The sequence below is a fragment of the Eptatretus burgeri genome, chromosome 13, assembly GCF_056783735.1.
Source record: "Eptatretus burgeri isolate ZD-2024b chromosome 13, Ebu_testis_v1, whole genome shotgun sequence".
NCBI classification, from domain to species: Eukaryota; Metazoa; Chordata; class Myxini; order Myxiniformes; family Myxinidae; genus Eptatretus; species Eptatretus burgeri.
In genome coordinates, this window is record NC_140973.1 from 28,634,182 (window position 1) to 28,652,084 (window position 17,903).

General features: G+C 41.5%; 2 protein-coding genes across 12 annotated transcripts in view; one reads left to right on the forward strand and one right to left on the reverse strand.

The window, feature by feature from the left end:
• Positions 1-17,903, reverse strand: part of GABRA6 (gamma-aminobutyric acid type A receptor subunit alpha6) — a 453,203-nt gene that overhangs the window by 188,236 nt on the left and 247,064 nt on the right. The window contains exons 1-4 of one of the 4 annotated variants that reach the window (XM_085851837.1): positions 9,413-10,114; positions 9,136-9,249; positions 2,652-2,782; positions 1,927-1,994 (exon numbers count right to left, since the gene is read on the reverse strand). In XM_085851837.1, the coding sequence (XP_085707963.1) occupies positions 1,927-1,994; positions 2,652-2,782; positions 9,136-9,221 (285 nt within the window). In that variant the 5' untranslated portion in view covers positions 9,222-9,249; positions 9,413-10,114. Of the gene's footprint in view, positions 1-1,926; positions 1,995-2,651; positions 2,783-9,135; positions 9,326-9,412; positions 10,115-10,196; positions 10,311-17,903 lie in introns of those variants that run through there. The other 3 variants (XM_085851836.1, XM_085851839.1, XM_085851838.1) reach the window with 3 other exon arrangements.
• LOC147014140 (gamma-aminobutyric acid receptor subunit beta-3-like) overlaps positions 10,407-17,903 on the forward strand; it is a 272,785-nt gene continuing 265,288 nt past the window's right edge. For all 8 annotated transcript variants that reach the window (XR_015050658.1, XM_085851840.1, XM_085851844.1 and 5 more), the window contains exons 1-2: positions 10,407-10,646; positions 10,834-10,928. Coding sequence is in view for 7 of the 8 variants with exons in the window: in XM_085851840.1 (XP_085707966.1) it covers positions 10,510-10,646; positions 10,834-10,928 (232 nt within the window). In the remaining variant the exon portion in view is untranslated. The remainder of the gene's footprint in view (positions 10,647-10,833; positions 10,929-17,903) is intronic.

Consider the following 17,903-nt stretch of genomic DNA (forward strand, 5'->3'; position numbering starts at 1 on the left):
TTCCCTTCAGAGTTCCAGAAGTGCTCCGGTGGGTATCTTACTGTGCCGATCTTCGTGACACAGTAGATTAAAGTTTTAAAAAAAAGCAAGAGAGAGATCATACTGAGAAGGGGAGGGTTAGAGGTAGGGGAGAAGCATACCAAGGGAATACACAGTTTCTGTTATTAGCTTGCAGACATTATATGACCTCAACATAGATCTCACAATACAAATTACTCGATCGTAGCAGTGTAAACAAGGTACTCACTTGAGGCCTGAACATGGAGGTGATATAATAAACCTGTGTAAAACAATCCTTTAATAACAGGAGGAGGAGGACGAGAGGAGATTGGGACCATACTCTGTGCAGAGTGTTGGTGCTGCTGAAGCAGTCTCCTCGGCGATTGGGCACAATCCTGGACGGGTCGCCACTCCGACACAGTATATCAGCAAGCTGGCACTCATTTTGCCGACCTCGGAAGGATGACAGGCCGAGTGAACCCCACCTGGTATTAATTCAACACCTCAGCGGGATTTGAACTCAGGACCCGAGGATCCAAAGCCTACCACCCTAACCATTACAAGTCAATGCAACACCGCTGCAAGTCAATGTGGTGCTGTTTAAAAACAGGCGTACATGTAAACACTATAATAATTAAATCTGTGTTGTTAACAAATCACTACAACCTCAACATACGATCTTCACAATACATATTACTGGGAAGAAAAAAAAAATCACAGACAATGTATTAGCATAAGACTTGATTGAGGCCTGAAAGCCATTTATCTGATTTTAATATACTTTTTAACTTTTCAATTTTTTTTTTAATCCAAACAGCCCTCAACCTTCCTCTGGATGAAAGAGGAGGCCATGCCATCTTCCAAATAGCCTTTCAATCATCGACCACACTCACACTTCTACATTCATGAAAAGTAATAATTCTTCACTGAAATTTAATGTGATTATGTGTGTATGCAAATACATATATATATATATATATATATATATATATATATATATATATATATATATATATATATATATATATATATATATATATATACTATGGCTGTGTGTGGTGTTTCTATCTGGGCACTTGCCTCAAATTGTGTTTGAATAATTATTTTCTTTCAATGTAATAAAAGTACAAGCACTTCTGTCAGCCTTGGTCATTGTAGTAGTGGTCGTGGTAGGAGTTGTCCATTAACCTTCTGCAAGTCAATGTGGTGCCAGTGGCATTTATTTTGGCAAATTGACCTGCTGGTACTAATTGCCCATCAATAGCCCCAGTGGGCCAGGTTTATGAAGAGCCATAATAAGAAAACTGCCACTACTTTTTCCAAGGAGACTAATCCAAGCATTAACTGGATAATGAAGCATATAGATAAAATAAGTGCAGAAGAGTTTTTCAGCAGATTGGACAGTGACAGGACCAAGGTCCACAATTTAAGAGTAAATATCCGAAGAGGAGAGTTAGGACGGTAGCAAGGCATATAGCTCTTTCATTCAAAGATTACTGGAAGCACCCGTGTTGATGCAGGCACACACTCAGGCACGCCAAGACCGGACTCCTTTTATATACTAGATTAATTGCATGGAATAGTCTCCATGCAAAGGTCGTGGTAGCAGAAACAGTATATCGATTTAAATTTGAGTTAGATAGGTATCGAGGAGCAGTGGGGATAGGGGAGGACTTGGATATTGGCAGGATTACACAGGCTTGATGGGTCTAATGGTATCCTCTTGTATTTAAGTTCCTTGTAAATCCTTGTAACACACCATTGAGGGTAATACAACAACCGCTTTCTTTACACAATCCACAACCCAGCAGGTATTTAATCAATGTAGGTTTAAAAAAAAACACACCATCTCAAATCATGTGAAAAGCTACAAAATATTATTTATTCATTCACGTGTTGTGTTGTTGTGTTTGACTCATCACCCACCATTTCCACGTCGGAAACAGGCCCAAAGCTTGTAACGTAAATATCAGTCTTAACCTCAGTGGCTTGACCTGAGTACAGGAAGGGACAAACATTTGGATGGATAATTAGTTACTTCATGCAAATGTGATTACATGCATACACTGCAGCCTTAAGTCAAATGATAAGGGATACAAGTTCAGTTGAATTGTTCCAATCAGTAATCATATATGCCACTGGTACTGACGATATTTAAGAGTGGAGGAAGTGACAGTGATAATCACTACCAAAGTTCAGCACAGCAGAAGATCTCATGCATTTGAAACAGCAACTGTTTATCAATCAACTGATGGAAGTGTACAGCCAGAGAGAACTTTCTCAGCAACACTTCAAAGGAAGCTGCTTTCCCTGAACACATAACCAGATGTGAAATTACATTTACTTACAAATTTGTGTATGAATTTTAAAAGAAGTGAAATAAACACGAAAATTATGCTTGTGTGATGATTTGTAATTTTTTTGCCAGAAAAAGGCAATTTTTTTTAGTCAAGCCACAAAAACAAAGCAAACAAATAACTATTCTTAGCAGAAAAATATGGATAGGAAACATAGATTCCAATAAACTGCACAACTACCACTGAAGGTTGTGTTTCATGTAAATAATAATAATAATAATAATAATAATAATAATAATAATAATAATAATAATCGGTAGGGTCCATGAGAATCGGTAACTTAAACATTCTTACCTCCAAAGCCTGGACGCAAACGGTTGTCGTATCCGTCAAGCAACCGGTCCAAGGTGAGGGTGATATTTTCTCGGAAGGTTCGCAATTCTTCTTTGGTGGGTGTTGACCCACTTGAGAGAATGCACCACATGCTGTTTAAAACAGGAAAGAGAGGGAAAAGGTAATTTTGAGAGGAGACTGTCTGCCCAGTGCACAATCACAATATAAATTGCATATCAATACTCTTTGGTAATACGATGAAACAGTTCACTGTATGTGTGTCATATACTGTACATATTCTTATTATTTTTATGTACAATACTCTTGACAGAGTATTGGTCATGTCAAATCAGTTTATTGGCAAGGATCACACTGGGTGGTTTGCCATTGCCTTACCAGCATTGTTTGTCCATGCTCTTTCCTTTTAAATTCTGAATGTCAAGCAAGGAAGCGGCATACACCATTTTAAATCTTGGTTATGATCTGGACAGGTTTCGAACCACCAAATGATGTGAAATACATCCCAAACTTGTTGGAGCAGCAAGGCATGGATCCATCCATCGATCCATCCATTGGGACCATACTCTGTGCAGAGCGTTGGTGCTGCCTTAGCAGTCTCCTTGGCTATGGGGCACAATCCTGGATGGGTCACCACTCCAACACAGGATAGATACCACCAAGCTGGCACTCATTTTGCCAACCTCGGAAGGATGACAGGCAGAGTCAACCCCACCTGGTATTAATTCAACAGTCAGTGGGATTTGAACTCAGGACCCTAGGATCCAAAACTCACCACCCTCACCATTAAGCCAACACCAGGCACAAGGCATCGATAGTGTTACATAACAGCTGGAACTGCATGAACTGTGAGCAACAATGTTCACCTGCCACATATATATATATATATATATATATATATATATATATATATATATATATATATATATATATATATATATATATATATATATATATATATATATATATATATATATATATATATATATCCTGGTGTTGGCGCAGTGGTTAGGGCAGTGGCTTGGGATCCAAAAGGTCCTGAGTTCAAGCCCCGTTGGACCACTGAATTAATACACCAGGGGGTTGACTCAGCCTGTCATCCTTCCGAGGTCGGTGAAATGAGTACCAGTATACTGGGCCGGTGTATACCCCGGTTAAAATAGGTGTACCTTATCCCTGCGTCGTAATAGGCGACCAGGGTTGCGTCAGGAAGGGCATCCGGCGTAAAACAGGTGCCAAATCACTATGCGGATCATACGGATGATCCGCTGTGGCGACCCCGAACGGGAGCAGCCGAAAGAAGAAGAAGAAGAAGATATATATATATATATATATATATATATATATATATATATATATATATATATATATATATATATATATACAGTATATATAATTCCAGCAATGTGTGTGTGTCTGTGTGTCTGTGTCTGTGTCTGTGTCTGTCTGTGTGTGCCTGTGACCGCTGTTTCTCGACAACCACTGGTCCGATCTAATTGAAACTTGCCAGCTATATTGCTGGGGACCTGAGGATGTGCCTTTTCAAGGTTTGATATTAATTGGACAAGTGCTTCCCAGCTTATGGCCATTTATTTACCAACCAATGACAAGACACGTTGTTGTGTGGGCGTGGCCGATGGGGAAGAGAACCTCAGCTGCGTTCTCCATTCCGGGTTACAACGTACGGACTTCCTGATAGTGATGACTTAGTGTGTTCTAATAATTTCTCGATTTCTTATGCGCATTTATAGATAAACACAATGCCCCAATCCAGTCGTCGTTTACGAGAGCGAAGGAACGGCCTGTGTGTTTGTTTGAAAGATATATATATATATATATATATATATATATATATATATATATATTAAAATGCAAAAGAAACTTACCACTTGTTTGAAATGTAATAAAATTGTAACAGTTCAAAATAAAACAAACCAACAATTGCTAATTGAAACATTGGCATTTTATTGATGACATGTCAAGTTTTTGACCAAGATACACCATCTCATAAGTTTGTTCTACAGTACAGAACAACACAGGGTGCAATGTCAGTCCCCTTTCAATAGCGTGTGTGGCCACCATTGTTTTGGATACAGGCAGTGCATCGTCGGCGCATACTGCCTACCAGTCTTTGGATGGATTGCTGCTGGATTCTGTCCCACTCAGTCCTCAATGTCTGAAGCCATCCGACTTCGGACCATCTGCCTGTCCTGCCTTGCAGTGGTGACTCTTGGCCTCCCTGATCGAGGTCTGTCATCTGCAGAGTTATGGAGGGTGTCTGTCCACCAGGGTCGATATCCTCTAGTGTGAACAGCCAAGGCGACGTGCCACCTCACGGTAGCTCAATCCACCTTGCAGTATGCCCAAGACACACTGCCGTTGATCCCTTGACAATCGTGGCATGTTGATTGAAATGCCCATTTTGCACTGGCCTTTTTAAAGCCAACATCAAGACATCACGTGCAGCTCATTAAAATCATCCCGTACCCTTTGGCAAATCATTGACAGTCAAAACGGCTGTTCAACAGCTGTGCTATGAAGTGACCATTGAAGGTTCAAGTGACCATCCGTGACCGTTTTGTCTGACAATGAGGACACTATTGTCCACAAATAAGTTCACACATTTACTACACGCAGTGTTATTGTTGATATTTGAAGGTTTAAAAGGTGGTAAGTTTCTTTTGCGTTTCAGTATATATATATATATATATATATATATATATATATATATATATATATATATATATATATATATATATATATATATATATATATATATATATATATATATTCTCTTCTCTTTGTGTTTTTCCTTGCGATGATATTGCGAAAAGGCAAAATACGTTGGCGCTAATTGAATAATTGGCCATTAAAACTAAATTGCGAATAATCGTAACTGCGATATGCGAACTTCCGGACAGTGAGGACTTACTGTATTCTTTCTCGATTTACTGACTTACTGTATTCTTTCTTTCTCGATTTCTGTAGTTTCTCGATTTCTTTCTCGATTTTCTTAAACACGATGCCCCAATCCAGTCGTCGTTTACGACAGCGAAGGAACGAAGCTGCGCGTCGCGCACGCACAATGGAATATAACGAAGCACAAGCTGCTCGCTTGACACGCGACGCTACACGCGTGACAAGGCGTCGTGCAGCTGAAACGGATGAAGAATGAATTGCTCGCTTGGCAGACAACACTGAACGCGTGACAAGGCGTCGTGCAGCTGAAACGGATGAAGAACGAACTGCTCGCTTGGCAGGCCACGCACGTACGGGCACGCACTAGTATATATATATATATATATATATATATATATATATATATATATATATATATATATATATATATATATATATATATATATATAATGTTGTTATGGATTTCAGAATCGGATCCAACTAATGCACACAACATCCAGGTCCTCAGACAGTTATTTCCATAAATGCATATCCAGAATAGACCCACCCCCTTGTCTGGTGGGATTCTAAATCTTTGATGTGTTGGAGAAGGGTAGAGAACAGATTCCCTTTCTTTCTTATGGGATAACCTTTTCCTCTTTACAACACGTTGATGATGTATGATTTTACGCCAGTTTTTATTTCCGCAAAAGCGATATTCACCGTTCATGGATGCGAGAGATAGCCGTTAGCCCAACGTAGACTCGTATTCCCTTTCCATCAGGACGCATTGGCTTGGAAATAGACGATTCATTTACACTTTGGACTTACAGGGCATTTGATTAAACACACCGAGGGCTTTTCCCGAACAGTTATTCTGACGGTCAGACATGGCTGTGGATCATTTACATCAGGCATCCACCTTTTAATATTGCCGTTGGACACCCACCTCTCTTTCATCGACATTTTACATCCACATTTTTCCATCGACATTTGACACCCGGTTCAGCAGCTCTATGGATGCGAACTGGCACTTGTTCGTGTCGGGCTGAACAGAGAGGTTGTAATTACCTGTTGACGTTTTGTGAGCGCTTCAGGTTTTTACTCAGTAATTCCGGCAAAAGGCTGCTTTCAGGCATTTGTCCAGTGCCCCAAACATGGCGTCCTAAGCCAGGCCTGTGTTAATTGGGAGTTGCATCTTGCTTGATGGTGGGGAAGGAATGATCGTGGGGGTTGACGGTTGGAGGTCATGTGCATCGATGCGCCAATAGGCAAGCTGGATTTGGTTGAAGTCTGCTTGAGGCTCCACCCACACTGGTCACCTATAAAAAGGACGGGAGGACCGCCTTCCGGATGGATGGTTGGTGATAACTCCTGACGGTTCCTCACAGCTCCTGAATGTTGGCGACAGCTCCTGATAGCTCCTTATGGTTCCTGATGGTTCCTTACAGCTCCTGCCCATCTGTTACAGCTCCTTACATCTCTTACCGTTGGTTACAGCTCCTGATAGCTCATGACGGTTGGTAACGGTTGGACCATTCCTGCCGGTTCTGCTCAGTACTTGGCTCTTGGCGTACCTGATTCTTTGCATCCCTGGTTCCTGGGGGTGATGACGTGACGTCGATTGGTGTTTGAGTCTGTTCGCAAGTGGGTGCATGGCGAGGCAGGACACTGTCAACGGACCAAAGCACGCTCATACATTTTGGGTCATTTTAATAGACACATGATAACTTCTGCCTTGGTAAGCCGATACCGGATTTATTTTTCCCCTGTATGATCTGCTGGGTACCCATGTCTAGTGTTAAATTGATAAGTAAAGCATAGTGATATGCATCTGCTCTTTGTCTATTTTTCTATCAATGCCTGTTGAATTCTTTCTTTGCTTGAGATTATTTTGATTGATTTGAATTCATCCATTTACACCACAAGGAAATAAAAAGTTTGCCAGTTTATTTATTTTTCTTTATAATAAATTCCTTGTTGACGTTTCAACCTGTCCGTGCTTGTCATTTCCTTCCATTGATCCAGCATTGTCCGAACCTAGATAGACTGGAAGGTAATTCCCAAACGAATTAACCTGTCATAGTCGGCGTGCACCATTGGTAAATGCTCGGCCGCATTACTTAAGATCTGATCAACATAAGATCGGTGCATCGCCGAGGGCACGTTCCCTGGTCAGGAGGCCACGTGACCTCTCATTAAACTACAAATTAGACGGTGGACATTGGAACTCGTGGTTAACTGATTGGCATTCGTGGTTGTTAAGCAACCCACCATACCACGAAGTTAATTGTGAGCGGTGGCCCCAGGTCCGGTTCTTCCGAGGATTACCCCCTCATAATACACTCAGTACCCGTGGCCTTAACGATGTATACATATACATATATATATATATATATATATATATATATATATATATATATATATATATATATATATATATATATATCATAATGTACGACCATTCCATTGATGTAATTTTTTCAATATTACGAGAAACCCGAAGCTATCGGCAAAGTGTAAATCACCTTTGTTTATAACTTTGATAAACATACGTGCACAAATATGGATTCGTCCAGACACGTATTTTGCAATATTTGTAGTGTATGTCGCCACACTCACAAAGACTGGAGGGAGCTGGAGGGGAGACTAATAATATGATAAATAAAAACCAATGATAGTCAACTAAGTCAACCTGGTGAACAGACAGACTGGTTCTCCAAGAGTAAATGAAACAGAAAAAAGAACACAGTAAATGCATTTTAAAGGAAATCTATTTAATCCCACATGACGGTGAGCTTGGGGGCAGTAGTTGATCCAATTGTATGGGAATTCGACCGATGGCTTGATGACCAACTGGGGGCCAACCACCTTTCTCTACCCTGGGTGTCACATCCCTGATTCAAGAGGCAAACATCACCATCGTTCAGAGAGAAGCAGGCCAATGACATGAAACCCGACCCAATGGCCTCGAGTCTCGACATTTAGGAGCGCACATTGGCACGAGCGCGGCCGACGTCACAAACAAACCGTTAGAGAAAAATCATTGGTGCCCATTGGGAACAAAACGAGCGGGTATCGGTAAGCCTCCAAAGCTCTGAGCGCACATACATCACTCTGCTCTCGCTACAATTCGGTTCCTCGCTTCGTGGTCAACGTGCTCGGAATGGGTGGACACGGTGGAGGTCAATAACAAAAAGAGATTGCAGGTTGCAGGTGGAAACCCCCGAACGAGCGGGTGAAACAACGTGCCCCGAATCCATGTACACGGAGCTCTGAGCCTGCTTAGCATGCGTTGGCGTTTGCTTGACGAATGGCTCAGCGCATACTGAGAGGCCAGACCATTCACCGGGTCTTGGGGATAAGATCCGGTGCGTGCTATTAAAGGAGAAATGAAGCACACTAATTCGGGAATAGGCCTTAAATGTACGTGTGTGTGTGTGTGTGTGTGTGTGTGTGTGTGTGTGTGTGTGTGTGTGTGTGTGTGTGTGTGTGTGTGTGTGTGTGTGTGTGTGTGTGTGTGTGCATGATTACATGTCCTCACGAAATTAAAGCATCCACAATCGATCAGCAGTGCGAGCACTCTTACCTGGAGATGCTGAGGTAGACGGTCAATCGAGTCGCCCGAAGCGCCGGCATGGTGCTCACTGTGAACGCGCCGCGTGGCGATGTCATACAGTGTAGCTCACCTGCTCCTGCTCACCTGTGCGCGCCCACACGCGATGTACGATCACGCGTGGACGCGACTTGCAGAACCTCCAACATTTCTGCAATTATTTCTTCAAGCAATAGAAACAGTAAATTAGCGATCACCGCTCGGTTTATGAAGGCCCGCCCGTGTTGTGTCCGGCGCCGCCTCAACTCACCTCATGGGTGGTGGTTGCGCCAAGGAGTATTTTCCCTCCACGACCACTGCGAGCGATTGCCAAGAAGCAAAGTTTGCTCCAAGCCGATGTGCTCACAGAAGCCGAGTCGTTATTGGACCTGAATGTCAACTCGATAACGCACGACCTCCGCGGTTAAGAACCGGCGTCACGCTCCTCGCGCCACTCACCGTGAACGCCGATTTCCCGGTAGAGAGCGACACCCAACGCACGAGCCGGTCTAGTCCTGTCGGGATGGAAAATCCGCGCCGGTGTTTTCTGTTAAAATCGCAATAAGAACGAGACGCTCGGCGCGGCCACCATCAATGGATCGCGCAATCTCAGCAGCGGATCGCTGGCCCTCTGACATCCAGCTGCCCGACGCCGGGAGTTCCCCCCCCCCCAAAGGTGGACCATCAGAGGTCAGCCGGCTCGCTACGCCCTGTGCAACAGTGCAATCGGACCAGGTGTACGGAGGGAGGCACGGCCGACGTATGCTTCGTGCGTATTGTATACGGCGGGCTCCGGGTTGTGTGAGGCGCGCCGAAGGATCGAAGCACAAAAAGCCTCTTACGTGCTCCACAAACCACGATTAAAGGAACCCTGATAGGCCAGCATGCTGATACGACATCCCTCCCTTCCCGCCAAAGTCGTACAAAACATCCACCCTCCCCGCCGCTCCCTCACACTTCTCCTCCCTCCCCACCTCTCCCATTCAAATCTTCTCAAAATACGAGTCCTCGACGTGTGTTAAACGGACCGCGTTTAGGGTTGTTCGACGACTCACCGCCTCATGGAAAACGTGCACGCCGAGCAGGCCGAGCCATTGCTCCCGAGTTAAGCCTCGCCCGTCAGACGCACGGCCTGAGCCTGGCTCACGCAGGCGCGTCCGAGGGATCGTGAGGACGCGCGCGCGTCTTTTAGAACTCCCCGCGAGGTCCAGGACGAAGGGATTGGGAGGGACTGCGACGAGCGTCGGGCCTTGGTTGGACAAAGCACGAATATATAGATATATATTATATAAAGAGATAGAGAGAGGGAGAGAGGAGAGAGGAGAGAGGAGAGAGAGAGAGAGGGGGCAGTTGAGGGGAGGGAGAGGGATGAGGAAGCGAGAAGAGGAGGCGAAGCTGCGCTTTGCGGATCCGGGTGCTGGAGCCTGTAGATCGAGACAAGGAATGGCGAAAGAACTTGTCCTCGTGATGCTGCTCCTTGTTTGGCTACCGAGGTCCAATCCCAGGTGCCGTACTCCCTATAGCTTCCTCGAAGCTTCGTGCATTGTCAAAGGAGCCATGCACGAGATTCCTCGTTTTTTCACTCCAATTTGCACTCTCGGCACCTGTTTTGCACATTTGGGCCGAGCCATCACCAAAGAACAACTGCCGGATGTGTTCACCTGCACCATTGTTCTTTCTTTTTCTCTATAGTTCGATGAGCTACCTGGACAACATGTCCTTCGTGAAAGAGACCGTGGACCACCTTCTGATAGGCTATGACATCCGCCTGAGGCCAGATTTTGGAGGTACGTCTTACACCGATATTCCATACGATTTTATTGTCGTCAGCACGAAAGGTGCGTCTGTCAAAACGTCATACAAAAAAGGCGCGGGTTTAATTGCCACGTAATATCGAGATCTTACGCGGGCCTTGATGACGTATAATGTGTACGCATCTCCCCAGCGCAGGTGTACATACATTTATTTATTTATATATACATATCCATATATATAAAAAAATATATACAATTTTTTTTTGTTTTTATACATATTTTTATGTATATATATATACATATATATATATATATATATATATATATATGTATATATATATATATATATATATATATATATATATATATATATATATATGTATGCATATGTATATATATATATATATATATATATATATATATATATATATATATATATATATATATATATATATATATATATATGTCTATATATATATATATATATATATATATATATACATATGCATACATATATATATATATATATATATATATATATACTGTATTTATAAATACACATGTACAATGTATACATATATATATATATATATATATATATATATATATATATATATATATATATATATATATATATATATATATATATATATATATCTGATATGGAAAGAGGTCACCTGTGTGCATGTCCCTTGTATTTATAACTTAAACCTTGTTATAAATACTCCATAAAGATGCATCCCAAGTAAGATTCACATAATGATCAGGAAAATTTATGAATTTTTTTTTTTTATAAACGGCACATTGTATATTTTTAAATAGCTTTTTTGACATGTCCTCAATCAAAATTTGAGAATCTCTTTTGTTTACATTTCTGAATTCCCCATGCAGTCAGATAAATAAGTGAAGCGCCCAATTCCTGTGCACACATTATCTCCACTGTATTTTACAAACGGAAATCAAGGAATCATATAATAGTCCATGGGCCCAGGCATATATCGGTACCATCTGGGAAACCAAACTTTAGGGCTACTAAGTTATTGGTAGGGACTATATGATTATTTCAATATGTGATAACCGTTCCAGAAGAGCAGCTTCATGTATGTATTTTGCATTTTTACCATTCTGAGATATTGACATTTTGTGGGAAAATCACACAATGGACTATTGACACATCCCATGAAGGTAATATCATTCAATAACAGCTCAGGATATCCAGATTTGTTTGCCTTTTCGCTTTCATTATGCGGAGGGTGGGTACATTCCAGAGATGATAACTCCAATAAGCTGCCAGTCTGCAATGGTTATCACATCAAAATATGAAATATATATATATACACACACACCAATTCAAAAATCATAACTAGGATTGGTTTCCTTAGATGGTACGGACAAGTGGAATTTCTGGCCTGGGCCCATGGACTATAATTTTGAAGCGTGGCCCTTATTTAAGTTTGCTCGAAGCTGATTTGTATGATGCATGACATTCGTAGGGGAAAAAGGTAACTCCTTAAAGTTTAAAATGTTATCTTTTACGTTGCTGTGTCCGGTATGGCCTTTGATCACCATAAACATATCTGGTGTCAGTGTAATGGTATATTATGGTTTTAAGCGTTCCCTTCTTGCATTTGGACTTGCGCTGTGATTAAAATTGCTGTCATGAAGATACACATTAAATGAGCGCGTGCTGATTGCTAAGGAGCCGTGCATGCAATGCATTTTGATTGATTTGCAACACGTCACGTATGTACCGCAGTATATGAGATGCATCTGGGGGTTAAACACACAGTGCAAGTTACACCAACGACTGCAAACACGTGTGCAATGCATCAAAGGTAGGGGAAAAGAGGAGGTAGGAAAAGCAATCCTGGACAGGAGAAGACAGGTTGTGTTTTAACTTGCATGGACTGCGTACGGTGATGTTATCAATGCAAGCGACTGAGGGACATGCTGGCACACACAAGGTGTAAGTGGTGGCCTAAATAACTTCCGATGACATGCTTCATCGGTACTTTGTCTCAACACTGTTACTCTGAGATGCCATGATCTATAAATTGTTTATTTTCCAATATTAAGAATAAAAATAGAACCACTTAACGTGCAGCTCATGTGGGCCCTGGCCGAATGTTGTAAACCAAATGTGGTAGCATTTTGACTGGTGGGTCTGGAGAGGAAGGTTTTTGAATGAATTTACGAGATTTTCCCAAGAATTTACTAAGTCCGCCATTTTGACACACTTCCGGTCATGTGATCGGCATGACCTCCGTAATTTAACATCCATACTCTGGCCTCATGTTGTAACCCAAGTTTGGTAGCATCTGACTGGTGGGTCTGAAGAAGAAGATTTTGGAAGGAATTTGCGCGACCGCCATTTTGACACACATCTGGTCACGGGATTAGCATGACCTCCACAATTTAACATCAGGACCCTGTCCTAAGGTTGCAACTCAAATTTTATAGCATTCTGACTGATGGGTCTGGAGAAGAAGATTTTTGAAGGAATTTACTAAGTTAGCCATTTTGACATACTTAAAGTCACGTGACCAGAACGAGCTTTGCCATCCCCGTTCCTAGTCAGGAGCTGAACGTTGCTGCCAAATTTCAGCTGGATCAGCCCAGCGGTTTGGAGGGGAAGTCAAAATAGGAGATGGGCGGATGGACAGATGGACGGATGGTGCACAATGACAATACCTTATCTGGAATTAAAATTCCAGAGAAACTAATAATAATATTAGTATATATTTGAAGGCAGGAGAGGCATCAATACACAGCACAAGTCTTCAGCATGGTTATGATCAATCAGTTACTCATTGTTTTAAATTTAATCATTAATCAAAAAATATTTTCAGAAAATGATGAAAATTTTAAATTTTTTCCTATAATTTCAGCATCATTTTACCATATATTTGGAACTTTTCTGCATGTATAAACTGGCTACCGTAATTTTCCGAATTAGCTCTCATTGATCTTTCTGCCATTGATCTTTTTCCCTCTAAAGAAGAGATAAAGATCATTTCAGAAATTGTCGAGGCCTCGTATAAGTTGTGGAAATGTGTGCCTTGGTATTGGGCAGGAGAGACGATGACTTGATCAAGGCTTAAAAAAAAAAATTGAGTTTTTGCTGATGAAGTTAAATGAACAGGAGAGCATGATGGAGCACAAATTGTATCTGGCTATAAATCAGAGGATTAAGGAAAGACAAAATGCAGATTTTGCTGCTTGTTATGCTCTCTGGAGGACCCAAGTACTCGTATGTACAGCTCACTCCTGGAAGGTGACTCTGCTCCCATGTCCATCGAGACATGAAATTGCCAAGACAGCCAGACTTTTACATTTGTCTCTTCAAAAACCACGGTGATGAGAATAAGATCAAAAGAGACAGTAAGGATGAAACAGTTTATGAAATAGAACCACTAAAGAAATAGAAGAAGGCAGAACAACTAGATGCTTTGATATCAGAAAAGAAGAAAGGAGGAAAAGCAAAAGCACTGGGTCTGGAAAGTTTACCCTAAGAAATCTCAAAGTGTTTAAAGACAAAAATGGAAAGCACCAAGGAACGTCGAAATTAATTGGAGAAGGTATTCAATGCTGTGAATACGATTCCTGCAACTTCTCTCGAGGCAGAGAGAAGTTTCAGTGCAGTTGGCCTCTGTTGCAAAATTGCACACGTCGTTGAATGATGATCTGTGTTTTCTTCAGTCTTATCTCATGCAACAGAAACAATATAGCTTTTTATTACCATTTTTAGGATTGCATTTTAAATTAAGTTTTAATCATTTAATCATTGATAAATGAGAAAATTTCATCATTCCTCACTTTTCCCAAAAATATTAATCAACCAGAGCATGACTGTGACCTCCTCTGTGACAAGGTTAAGCCAAAAATATGAAGGAAGTAACTGGGTTTCTTGTCAACAGGTATCATTCTTTTGCACACCATTTCAACTTTTCCAGTTGTCATCCTTACATCTCTTCCAGATTTATCACTTTGTCATTTTCTTCTGTTTGATCCCTTTAAAAAACAGCTTGAGCCAAGAAGTTTTGTTTTTTGGATGATTATGCCGTTGAAGAATGATGTTCTGTTTTGGCAGTGTGAACATCCTGAATAATTATGCAGTGAAAGCATAAGAAAGCTTCCACATCACTTGATAAAGTGCATCTAAAGACATACAAGCTTAGTTCTATAAATTATGCAGGTTCATATTTTCACCACCATTATATAAATAATTGTCCAGTTTTTTCACCGTATAGCCCGAGGGATTAACTAACAACATGAGCTTCACCCAGGTGGAGAACCTCATCAGATATTGATTTCTTCCTGACATCCTGAGCTTCTCATACCCTGATATGCTCAAATAAAATCCTTGGATAGGCTTTAAACGTTTGCACTGTCAAGCTCACCATCTATGCCTCGTAAAAGCTGTATTTTTCACAAGTCTGAATATGTCCACTTTAGATGCCTCTCAACTACTTATTTTGATCCTTCAAGTGAACCCCTTTTCTGCTCGGCAAATGTACAAGGTGTCTAAGATAACAATGAAAGATATATAATTGGATTAATAAAATAACGATAACATTCTGATTTAATTAGCATATAATTAGACTATAGACCTTCATGGTTGTTTCAGGTTGTGTTCCTCATTGTTGAGGTTTTTTTAATGCAGTGTCGAGGCTCGTGGAGGAGCCACAACAAAGAACGGATCAAAACGTAACAGAACAAGAGAAACAGTAGAAAGCAGGGAAAACAAAAACACATGAACACAGGGATGAGGGGCAAAATAAAGGGAGATTTGTTGAAATAAAAGAAGATTGTGGGGGGGGGGGGGGAGAGAATGAGGGCTCGGGGAGGATTTAGGGGGTGGACAACCTGGATACAGCCACAAACTCGAAGGAAGAAAAAAAATTTTTTTGAAAAGTGGTGCACTTGGGGAGAGTTAATGGGGATAGAAAATATCATGGTTTTTGATGGGAGTTGATCCGAGATGGTTGTGAACAGCTTTCTTGAGGACCTGGTAGGCAGAATGAGATTGAAGAGAATGTGAAAGTTGGTTCCACAGGTGGGGAAAAAGAGGAACGAATGAGTGGAAGTGAAAAGTGATTCTGCATTTTGGGAGTGTCACCAGAAGGGGGTTGCTGGCAGACCATGTGCCAATAACTCCCTTCTGGTGAAACTTCTGGTGTAAAAACATGGGGCAGGGGGTAAGAAGATGCAAAGAGCAGAGGGTGCAGAACAAGAAAAAAGGATGTGGACGACGACAGAAAGAACACTGACCTGTCTGCGACGTATAAGTAATAGGCCCATGGACTCAGCTTCATCATTGACCTTCCAGGTCTTGAAGGCATTGGTTTCCATGGCTTCCAACTGAGTAATAATATTAATAATAATAATAATAATAATAATAATAATAATAACAAAAAAAATCTTTATGATCCCATATCCAGGGAAATTCCTCTTCAGTAACACAGTAAATTCACAACATCATGTGCAAGCAAAACATCAAAAGGAATCAGAATAACAAGTGAGAGACGGGAGGTGGACTAAACAGGAAAATGGCTAAGAATTTGAATTTAACACTTGAATTGCACATGGTTTAAATGACGTTTTTTTTTTTGAATGGTCTTAAAAAGTCTAAAAAAGGGTCTTAACATGTTTAAAAATATGTAAGGGATGTAGGGGATCTAAAGGCTGTAAAGGTTTAACAGGTCTAAAAGGGGTCTAAGGGTGAAAGAGCAAAAAGGGTCAAAAGTGTCCAAAGGGTCTTAAAAGGTCTATAGGTCTGAAAAGTGTCTAAATGGTCGAAGAATGTCTAAAGGCCTGTAAAGGCTCAAAATGGGTATGATGGGGTCTAAAGGGTGTAAATGTCAAAGGAGTCTAAAGCGTCTTCAAATGGTCGAAATGAATATGAAGAGCTCTAAGAGATCTAACAGGTGTAAAGGTCAAAGTGGTCTTGCAAAAGTCTCAGGAGTCTTGAAGGTCAAAGGGGTCTTTAAAGGGTATAAGGGGTCTTTAAAAAGGTCTAAGGGGTCTTTAAAAGGTCTAAGCATCTAAGGGATATAAATGATGGAATGGGTCAAAAGTGTCTTAAAGGGTCAAAAGGGTCTTTGAAGGGTCTCATTGGACATGAAGGTAGCTACACACACACACACACACACACACACACACACACACACACACACACACACACACACACACACACACACACACACACACACACACACACACACACACAAGCATTTAAAGGCCATTTTCCCCGCTAAAGCAGGGGTTAGCCTTGCGGGCCCCATGACAATCTTCTCCACTTTACCCTGTTTTCTGCATCTCCCCTTCTTAATCCCCTTGCCCACATTTCCTCTTCCACCACATTTAGCCAAGTTTTTCTCGGTCTTCCCCGTCCTCTACTTCCGACTACACTCATTTCCAACACTCCTCTCACGCAGTCACTTTCATCCTTCCTCAACACATGACCCAACCATCTCAACCTGTTTCTCTTCACAACCTCCATCACAGACTCTATTCCCATCATCTTCCGCAAGTCATCATTTGTCTTCCTCTCTCTCAACGATACTCCACACATCCACCGAACGATTCGCATTTCCACCCTTTCCAGCCTTTGTTGCTGCTCCATGTTCAGTACCCATGTCTCACTCCCATAAATCATCGTACTCCTCACACATGTACCATACACCTTTCCCTTCAGCTTCAACGACACTCCCCTCTTTGTCAGCACGCCACTCAGTTCCCGAAACTTCTTCCATGCACATCTCACTCCCGCAACCGTCGAAGAGTCTGATCCACCTTCTCCATTCAGCATGTCTCCGAGATAGCAAAATGTTTTCACCCCTTCCAGCTTCACACCATCTCCAAGATCCAACTCAACAATTCCTTCATCTGCTGCTCCCTCGATGCACACCTTACACTTGAATGTAGCTGCCACACTAGTTAATGACACTCCCACCCCATTACATTTTCGATGAACCCATTCATCACACATTGTACACTGAATGGAGT